A 10,577-nucleotide genomic window follows, 5' to 3' on the forward strand; every position below is an offset into this window, starting at 1 on the left:
GTAAGCGTTTTGCGAAAAATATTTTTATTTTGGGCAGTGGCCAGCCCACGCTTAGACAATATTATGGACTTTGAAGGCAATTTTTCCTACCGTTTCTAGTCATATCCAGCTGACCTCTTGCTATACAACCCTGAATGGTTCTATCATAGAAGTAGATCTTATTTAATAAAGATTTAACTATTCCGTTGTGAATCACTTGCAATTAACTCGATTCTCTCCTCAGGTGCTAAGATAATGGCACTGGTTTGAATTTCCATAAAAACGAACTTTCCGAATACGTTTAAACTGGAAACAGACATAAAACAAGAGTTGTTAAAAGAAAGAAAAGAGTAAAAAACACCAGTAATTACGAAATGCAAATCAGAGGAGCGTTTCAGAGAGCCGTGTTCTATTTCAAAACCTCATTAAGCTTTGCAAATCTTACATAAATGATAATTATTTTGTACGCCGATCTTCGGTGCTTAACTGAAACAGATGTTTAATTTTTGACTATTTCTTATTTCTGCAGAAAAGTGAATTCGAAGTGCTGAAGATAAGGAAGTTCGAAGGAAGGGATACCTTTTATCTACCTGAACCTGAAAAAAAATTGTTTAAGTAAGTAGCTAGCGTACTATTGTATATTTCTAGTTTTTGCTACTTTCCCTTGGTAGGTACACACACACACACTCATAATAATTTGCCCAAAATGTAATTTTAAAAATGCACACTTCACTTGGAAGCGTTGCGCCTACTTACCTACTTACTCGCAGGCTTAGTATGTAGGTACCTACTTACTTAGGTAAATGTAATGAAACAGACCTCTAAGTAGGTATTTGGAGGCAGTTCCTTTGCAACCGGTCCAAAGTAGACGCACTATGTGGAACGCTGTTTGATTCAGAATGCTGAAGATGCCATGAAGTGGATCTTAAGGAAATGCAACGACAACCCTTTGCATAATAAAGCTTCTCGGATAAGAAAGCGTGGTCATGCGTCGTGGCGCGATGGTGCATAATACCATGAAACTTAATGCAGGCATGCACACGGGCCACTCGCAAGCTTAACGAGTCGAGGCAAAGAATAAAAACTAAACTAAACAGAAACGACGCTCTTCCATGGTAAACAATTATCTGACCTATTAACTATTGCCGATTGATAGCACCAGAGGATGGTGTAGGTACCTACATAATACTTTCTGGAGTGGAGTGGAGGCCACCACGTACCGTTAAGCGCAGCGTAGGACGTCCACCCACAAGGTGGACCGACGACCTCATAAAGGTAGCAGGAAGGCGCTGGATGCAGGCCGTCACCAACCGGCCATTGTGGAAATCATTAGGGAGGCCTATGTTCAGCAGTGGACGTTCTATGGCTGAATGATGATGATGAACAGTTTTTTTACCTGACAGTCTAGTATGTGTACTAAATACTACCTGGACTTACGTGAAAGAGATCATCGGTAAAAAGCCAGTGATAACTCTGCACAGTTACCTAATCTATGATCACGTTTTTGTACGTGGCTACGTGGATTAGTAGCTGTATGAAATGCCTAGTCTCTTGCTGAAAAGTAATTACTTACTTACATACATCCAAGACGACCACCATAACATACCTAAGACGATTTGGTAGTCTATGCCCGTTTTCACCATCAATCCCTAATTTTTAAGTGACCCCTATGGCAGCAAAATTCCTGGTATTACCATAGAGGTCACTTCAAAATTAGGGATTGAAAAAAAAAAAGTTTTTAAAATAATGTTGGCCGTATATAGTCCAAAGCTAAATATTAAAAATAAAAAAAATGACAACCAACTTTTCCTAATCTGTGGTAATTTTTTTGAGGTTATTTTTGTTTGTTGGTGTTTTGTGTTATGAAATTTTGAAAATTTCTTGGAGATCGATCGATTTATTATTTCCTCAAGTACCTGATTAAAATAAGTTCAAAATGAGATTTACAGTTAAAAACGTAGGCATTGGTTGCGAGCGCACTGGTATATTGACCGGTTTCACTAAATCTAATGTTGTTATTGAAACACCTACTGCCGCACTTCTCACCCAGGTAATTGTTATAATCCAAAATAACCTTATATCTGGTGGATAGAGAGCTATAGTCTATATTAACACAATAGTTTAGGTTAGACTTGTCAGAATATCATAATAAGGACTTAAATGCTAATTTCAGGGTGCCAGTGTCGTCAATCTAACAGCAGAAGTATTATCCAAAGTGTTCACCACCCCACAGTTACTGTGGGTGCCACTCTGCAACTCTTCACATCTAGAAAACGGTGTAAAAGCGCAGGGAGAAGGGATCGCCAAGTTTGCTGGACTGCCCAATCACATTACATGCACCACACTGCATAACACTAATGAATTGACCCAGAAGGGTCATTTCGAGGGAAAAATGGCTCCTCTGTGGACTAAGCAAGGGAAGAAAATGATAACAGCTGATCGGTATGTAAGCTTTGTTTTTTTTAAATTATAGCATCGTCTCTGTAGCACTTTATTCAAGGACATAGCTGTAAGCTGGCAATTTATTTATGGACTTCATTGTACGGTTTGATGGATTTTTATAAATACAAAATGAATGTGTACATACTTAATTACACAATTATTATTTTTTGAATTAGTTTGTATGCATCTTGGAATCTCAGTTGACGATTCATTCATCAAATCAAATGCAAATGGCTAGTAAGCAATCAATGATTGTTATTGTAAAGTTTAAGTTTTATGATTCAACTAACACTAGTTTTATTTTTACACAAATCTAACAAAAAATGTAAATATTAAAATAACTTAATGTTTCAGATATATGGATTACATGGAAGCATTCAAACCGGATATTATGTTGGCGATTGCAGATGGTCGCACCACTTTAGCTGATGGTTACAAAAGAAATGTTAAAGCCGTTGAGAGGAGCCTTTTCTATTTTGATACTTGCATGTATCGATATAAAGCCTCAGATGCATTAAAAAGTACAGCACTTGTAGGTAAAGTCATTGTTTTCCTCAAAATATTTAACTGTCCAATTCTAATACACCAAATGCCTAAAAATATGGGCAGTGAATGTCTGTCTGTGTGGAAACTTCTAATTAAATAATAGGTAGTTATTATTCTGTCTAGAATACTGTCCACATAATAATTATAATGTTTATAGTCTTATCACCAGGAAAAAGTGTTAAGTATTTATTTTTATTTTTATTACAGTAATTCTATTATGTATTTTCCAGGTGTAATAGTTGGTACTGGGAATCCCAAAAAATGTTCTGATTGTATTGATCACATTTTAAAATACAAAGATCACCTACTTGGTATTGCATTAGCAGGCATAACCGATGGAACGGAAGAGTCGATGAATGTGCCAGTAAAAGATTTGGAACATATATTTCGGACTGTTGGTGTAAGTATACAAATATTGCTCCTAGTGTGCTGTTCTGATAGGATTTGCAAGAACAAAGTGTATCTTTAAGTTGTTAATTTGGAGAATATTGATAGTCAACCTATTTGAAATAATGTATGATTTATTAATTGCAAACTTAACATTTTATGTATCTAATTGCTGTGCGTAATGCCTCATTATTGCTTAAGAAGCTATAAAAATATTGTTTAGTTGCGTAAACAATTAGTCATAAAAACAGAGCTTATCATTGACTGTCAATTACTTACTTGATAAAATATTGCATTCAATGTGGTCTGATAACAGATTAGGAAAAGCAAATGTGTGTCACAATACTAAATTAAACTTGTTTTGATTAATTTGGTTTTTATGACTGGATATTTACTGCGTTAAAAATACATTGTAAGACTTGTTAATAACTTATTTATCTTTGATTCTTCAGAAAGCTCTCCCCGACGATATGGTACACTTTGTAGAAGGCTGTTGGAACCCTGAAATTATCATGATAGCCATAGAACATGGCTGGGACGTATTTGATGGAACTTACCCAGTAAAACTGACCAATTCTGGTCAAGCATTGGCTTTCAATTTTGATCTCACCCAAAATAATGAAGACATGTGCATATTAGATCTGATTGATGAAAGGTGAGTGTTAATTAATTTATTACACTTGGCAAAACTTGAGCTTAAGTTTTACGAACCAGTTTAAAAGTCCAGTAATTCCAGACACTCATCGTACGGTCTCAAGTATAATAATTTCAGTTCATTTCAGCTTTGCCGCACATTTCTCGTCTCCGCACCCCTCCGCCTTAGTGGAAACCGGGCCTTAGTGCTAGAGTGAATTACGCCCGTATTCACAAACGATACTTGCTTAAGTGAAGCAGAAAATGTACGCACAGCGTTGAATAGATCTGGTTCGTTTGTCATCCTGTGCGTCCACGCGCACTGTGACACCTCATAGCTATGTTTGTGAATATGGACGATAGTGCCCGAGCTAATTAGTCTTTATTTTATAAGCTCTTCAACGTCATTGGATATTTTTATGGCATATTAGAAATAACTATGTCATATGACATTTCAATATTTAATCGTATGAAAACCTAACAAGTCATTTCAAATGTTTCCAGGTATAGCGACGAATTCAAACCTATTTTGAAAGGCTGTGAGTGTCTCACGTGTAAGAAACATACTAGGGCATACATTCGGCATCTTCTGAACACAAGGGAAATGCTATCAAACGTCTTACTGAGCATGTGAGTATTTATATGAATTTATTAGCAAAATGAAAAGGTTTTTTTATAATTAATATCAGTAAGACTAGTCGCACACCGTTGATTTTTCGTCGGCCGATACCTACTTTAGTCGGGCAGTTGATCAGTATGGGCATGTATGGGAGTGCGCACACTACGCGATTCGATTTGGCCGATTCTTCATACAAATTAAAATCGGGCACAACTATCGGCCAACTAAAAATCAACGGTGTGCGCCTACTCTAAAAGTAGCATGACAAAATTGACAGTGCAGTGATAATAGACTGCAACATTCAAACACTGTTTAAATAAATTGTTGATTCAAAATATCACCTATTGCAATTTCAGGCTGTGAAAATATGCTATTACAATGATTGAAGTTGACCAATCACAGGATTCAGTTAATAGAATGGGTCTAAGAAGTCTAACATTATACCTATTTGGTTTCAGACACAACCTGCATCATTTCGACCAGCTGTTCGTTCACGCTCGACGTCACATCGCAGAACGCACATACGAAGCGTACAAAAACCATATAATTACACAATTTAGACTATTGAAGGAACAACAAACAGAAGTGAAAAAACCTGAAGTCCCTGAGAAAGAAATTGAACAGATGAAAAAGAAGATGTGTGTGAGTAACGGGGACTTACCCAAAGTAGTTAACGGTAGTGGTTAGTGTAACTTGATGTACAACTTTAGTGAGAGTAGATGTAGTTTTGTTTGTACTTACGTTTAATTATCCAAGACTAGTATCCTAATACTAAACAAGCTGTAAAAATGAATTGTATAGATACTTACTAGTGCGTTTTGTCGGTTATTAAACGTTGGAAGTGATATTTTGTCGACTACAATATTCGTAGGCTTCGTACATTTGCTCCTCTCGCTCGCTCACGTTGCGATGATATGAGATGGTGATTTGTAAGTTAAACTTTTTTGTGAATAATATCACAGTTCAACAGAGCTTGTCTAGTAGAAGTAGTTCATATAAGTCTTTTATTGATTCATTTAGAAACATGTACCATTTTTTAAAACATTGCTCAAACTGTGCGAGTTTTTTTTCATGTTCAGAAAATGAGACTGGCCATAAACGTTCTGTGATTTTTATTTGATTGGAAAGCAAAAATTCTTGATGCTGTAAAAAGATACATTTTTATAACTATCAGCCTGTCATATTAGTGTAAGATTATGATTAAAATTTAAGATAAGTGAAAAGAAATCGAACTAGATTCTACAAAGTAGGTAGGTATAAAAATTCTATAATAATTTACAAATAATTCGAAAAAAAAGATACATCATTTAACAAGATAATTCATTCATTGCATTTATTTTAATGGGTTGTAACTTGTAACTTAAAACACTCTTTTTCAAAACATAGAATTTCCAACTCCATAAACCACGGGCATGATCATAGTAATCCATGAAACATAGTTTTTACGTTTCTAACAAATGTCAGTTAAAACATACTGTGATGTTTTACCGGCTAGATTGCATAAATGAAACCAACAAAGTAATAATAGCTATTTACCTACTAAAATAGGATAAAAGATGTTCAAAATAACCAGAAAATTATGTAAAAACCTCACAATGAAGTGATGCAATTTTTCAGTTAGTTGGGTTTTTTGACATAATTTAACATGTTATATTAATTAATCGAACAGAAAACTAAAAAATATTGCAAGAAATGATATAAAAATTAGTATTCTAGATGCGGACTTTGTCTACTTGGTGAAATATTTGGTATATTTCTTGCGCTATCTTTAGCGCACTGATTCACATAGATTATTATTTATTAATTATTAAAAAAACCTATGATTTTTTAATGTTAGCAATTTACGAAAACCCCATTAAATGAACATTACGTAAAGTAAGTCTTGACAGCATTATAAAAAGTATGTCAATTGAATGATCAACTCCTTATCATATCTAAATTACGATTATTCGTGTCTAAAAAAGTGGTTGGTATTTGTTTTATTTCAATACAATAATTGATTAAAGAATCTATTGTTACTTTGTTGGTAAAATTAATAAAAACAGCTGCCATTTAGTGACGTATGTAAAATCGGAACACTCTTTTATTTAAGATTTAAGAAGTAAGTAGTATAAGTAATAAGTACTAATGCATAATAATATGTAGTTAGAACCGAGTTTACAGTATTTTTTTTCCAAAATCTGACCAAATCGAATTTTCATTTTAACCAAAAATATACGCTGCGATAACATTTACACTAGTACCTATAGTTATGTGAACTAATTTAATATGCTTGGAGTATAATATTAAGGTGTAACTAAATTGTTGTTTTAATTTATTATTTGTCGTATTATTAAGATGTAAGGCCTACAAATACCTGGCGCGTACCTATACATTCGGTTTTAGCACAGGTACAGACGACAGCACATCAAGCTTGTCACTGTCGTATTTTATACAATGGTAATAGGTGCTATTTTGTAACAAAAATGAATAGTTTGATGCGCTGTTGACTGTTTCTACCTATAGTCAAACGATTCTGAAACGTCAAGCGGTAAAAAATGAAACTAATATGGATGAACTACACTGAAATGTCCCACTAAACTCATTGACAGGGAGGCGCCACCATGTTTCAACTATACAGGATGTCCCAAAAATTAGTGTCAAACCGAAGCCCAGAGGCAGAGCATCACTAGGGCTATCCAAATCACCCCCATGTATGTTCTGCGATTTTTGATAGTGTTTGAGTTATGATTGTTTTTAATTTCTGTGCTTAGGCACTTTTTTGGTCACTGTGGCGCCAATAGTCAAGTTACATGCCTATTTTTTTTTATTGTTATTAGTGAAATACTAGGTCTAGCTGATTCAGAAGTATTTACATCCATAACACAAATGTAAACTAAAATCCTGTATGTTAAAAATCATAACTCGAAAACTATCAAAAGTCACGGTGATTTAAGTAGCCCTAGTGATGCTCTACATCTGGGCTTCGGCTTGACACAACTTTTTGAGACACCCTGTATAGTTTCCAACTTGCCAAAATTTGGAACCAGCGATCCGGTATTGACGGTGGCGCCCCCTGTCAATGTCACTGATGGAACGGACAATAATACAGTATTTATAGTAGCGTCCTCCTGTAAACGCCTTTATTACATTTTATGGGGCTCTTCAGTGTTGCCCACCGTGGCATAAATCGGAACTAATAATCAAATACGATAGTAGCGTCCTCCTGTCAATGTCATAGCTAAGACGGTGCAGTATTGGACAACTATACAAAATTATACTGCATAATGCAGAGCAGTGCAGCTAGAGACGCAATTTGCATAGAGCTGCCAATGTTATGGTAAATACCAACATCTGGGACACATTAACGAGAGTTTCCTTAATTGCGCTCACCAGTTGGCGCCACTGGACCTGATACGTTTAAAAGGACGGATACAGGTTCCGGTGCCATAAGAAGAACTTCAACTCCTTCAGTATTCGTTTCCTTTCTAAAACTTTGCAACTGTTGAATCGAATTTAGGCCGTTTTCTGACTTGTCGGCGCGGCAGCGCCACGACATCAGCACGCTCGGCATACGCGGCACCGAAAGCTTACCGAGCGCTTATACACTGGTCATCAAAAAAATCGACCCTCCCGCGACAAGCGCTTTCAAACGTATGCATCCCCACTTCCCACTAATATTGGCACCATTTAAAAACCTAGTTCTAAACTTCATTTCATTAAAGGAAAGGTTTTTACCCCAAAAATGTGTCTGTAGAAGAATCCATAGTCACTTCTTCAAAAAATAGGTAGTTACGCTTGAGCCAACTTTTATGGCTATAAAACTGTTAAGTTGGGATTAATCGCTATCAATTTTTTAAAGAGGACACGTGAGATCATTATTTGGTTTTATAACCATAAAAATTGGTCTAATTGATCCCAGAGGTGAGCCCAAAGTGAGGTCTTTTTTAAAGTCATATTTATTGTATATGTTAATCGTTTAAATTGTTTATTAAGAAATTAAATGTGATTTTCTTTAAGGATATTTATTGGGCTTTCAAATAACACCAATATTGTTGGGGCACCATGATTGTGTCAGTAGAAACGAGTTTTTCTGTAAAACGTAGGTGGGCCGATTTTTGTGATGACCAGTATATTTCAATGGAGCGTTCCTGATTGAGTCTGTGCCGCGCCATGTTGAATGGAGTAATAAAATATGCTAATGTGTTAAAAAGTAGGAGGTTCTCCATTCGACTGTACGTTTTTGCGCCAAGTTCATATGATGCTTTTGAGCTTTGCAAGGTGCTGCTTTAATTTAATAGATAAATATTTGATAATATGCCTTGAATATAAAGTAAATTTTACTTGCAATGATAAATAAATAAATACGGCTTACATTTTACCTACGATTTAGCTTCGTGTTTAACACGCATTGGCCTACTGATATTATTAGTTCTCTCCTTGTCGTGTTGGGTATGTGCCAGTAGTGTGATGTTTATGATAAGTATTAGATAATAGTTCATTGTGATATGTGTTGATTAGTTTAACCGATTGTAATTTAAGGCTGATTTGCACCAACTTTGACCGTAACTTTAACGATAACCGGTGTTTTTGTATGGAGTTTGACAGATTTTTAACGTTTGTCAAAGTTAAAGTAAGATGGTGCAACCCAGCCTAAGTTTAGGGTTTCATTTATAAAAAACAAAAATGTTAACAGAACACCATCGAGCACATCCCAATAGAGTGGAAACTTAAATCTCATGTAATTTTTTAGACTAAAAATACGCCAACATTGTTTGACGATGTGGTCAGACTAAATTAGTTATCTAAAAAAAGATGATTATTGATTTAATATTAAAATTATTTTACCATACCATGGAGTATTATACAGGTGTGGTTTTGTAAAACAACACCCATCTCAGGGATGGTAGGTAGTACATGAAAGAAAGTAATTTCAAAAAAATATAAAATAATTATTTAGCTATTATTTTATTAGTAAAAAACCTTGTTCAAATGTATCCTAAAACCCACCCGCGTAATAATACCATAATTTCCTGATTTCGTGGACTTTTACATGAGAATTTAAAATATTTTTTTGGCATCATTGTTTATACTACCACCCCTAAGATGCGCGTTGTTTTACAAAACCACACCCTGTATAATCACTTGCCAAAATGGCAATAGTTTGTCTATTTAGCATTGCAAAATCAAGGTAATAAAAGCGAGATTTGATTTAAGTTTCATGACATGATGTCATATTCTACCGTACTATTGGGTGTGCAAAATATTTTACCTTGACTTATTAGGTATCATTGTTCTAATCTTGTATAGATTCTTAATTATTTTGACTTTTTGTTTAAAATTCTTCATCTCCTTATTTTATTTTGAAGTTAACGCATTTTTAAATTACGCATTTATAAACTGATAATTTTACGTGCAATTGTATTGAGCTCGTGTTTTAATCAATAAATAATAATAATATCAGAATTTTGAAGTTTTTTGTGTATGTGTGTGTGCATTGTCGTATGTTTCGAACTACTCAAAGCAATGTGAATTTCAAATAGCTATTTACATAAAGAAAACTATAGTTAGGCCGTATACAGAAAGAAAGCTGGAAACTTATAAGCGCTTACCAGCGCTTGTCACCGCTGGTCCGTTCGTTCACAAAGGAAGCAAGTTGAATGGCATTTTATATGGCAGAGTCCAGCGCTGGCCAGCGCGTGTTGAAACTTGTCGGCGCCGTTCAGTGCTTATCCTCGCGCGTTCATATATTTTCCTTCGCGGGTTACCAGCGCTGTCAAGCGCCGGTAAGCGCTTATAAGTTTCCAGCATTCTTTCTGTATACGGCCTTAGGGTGTAGCAAAAACGGTGCAGGACTTAGCCGAATTTTCGAAAGCATTTTGAATGGAGCTGATACTTTTCTAAAATATTGACGAATTTAGTATGGACTATGGACTTAGAAAAATGTTCAACTTTTTTCTATCTAGAGTAGCAAAGGAGATGCAGGACTTAG

General features: G+C 35.2%; 1 protein-coding gene across 1 annotated transcript; it reads left to right on the forward strand.

Moving 5' to 3' along the window:
- The first annotated feature begins 1,807 nt into the window (after nucleotides 1-1,807).
- Nucleotides 1,808-7,338, forward strand: LOC114350382 (queuine tRNA-ribosyltransferase accessory subunit 2). The gene is made up of 7 exons (XM_028301156.1): nucleotides 1,808-2,029; nucleotides 2,153-2,421; nucleotides 2,776-2,957; nucleotides 3,198-3,367; nucleotides 3,807-4,009; nucleotides 4,492-4,617; nucleotides 5,065-7,338. Exons 1-7 carry the CDS (start codon nucleotides 1,916-1,918, stop codon nucleotides 5,291-5,293), a joined length of 1,293 nt encoding a protein of 430 aa, XP_028156957.1. The 5' UTR covers nucleotides 1,808-1,915; the 3' UTR covers nucleotides 5,294-7,338.
- The last annotated feature ends 3,239 nt before the right edge of the window (nucleotides 7,339-10,577 follow it).

Source organism: Ostrinia furnacalis, unplaced genomic scaffold, assembly GCF_004193835.3.
Source record: "Ostrinia furnacalis isolate ACB-3 unplaced genomic scaffold, ASM419383v2 OfSCF0876, whole genome shotgun sequence".
NCBI classification, from domain to species: Eukaryota; Metazoa; Arthropoda; class Insecta; order Lepidoptera; family Crambidae; genus Ostrinia; species Ostrinia furnacalis.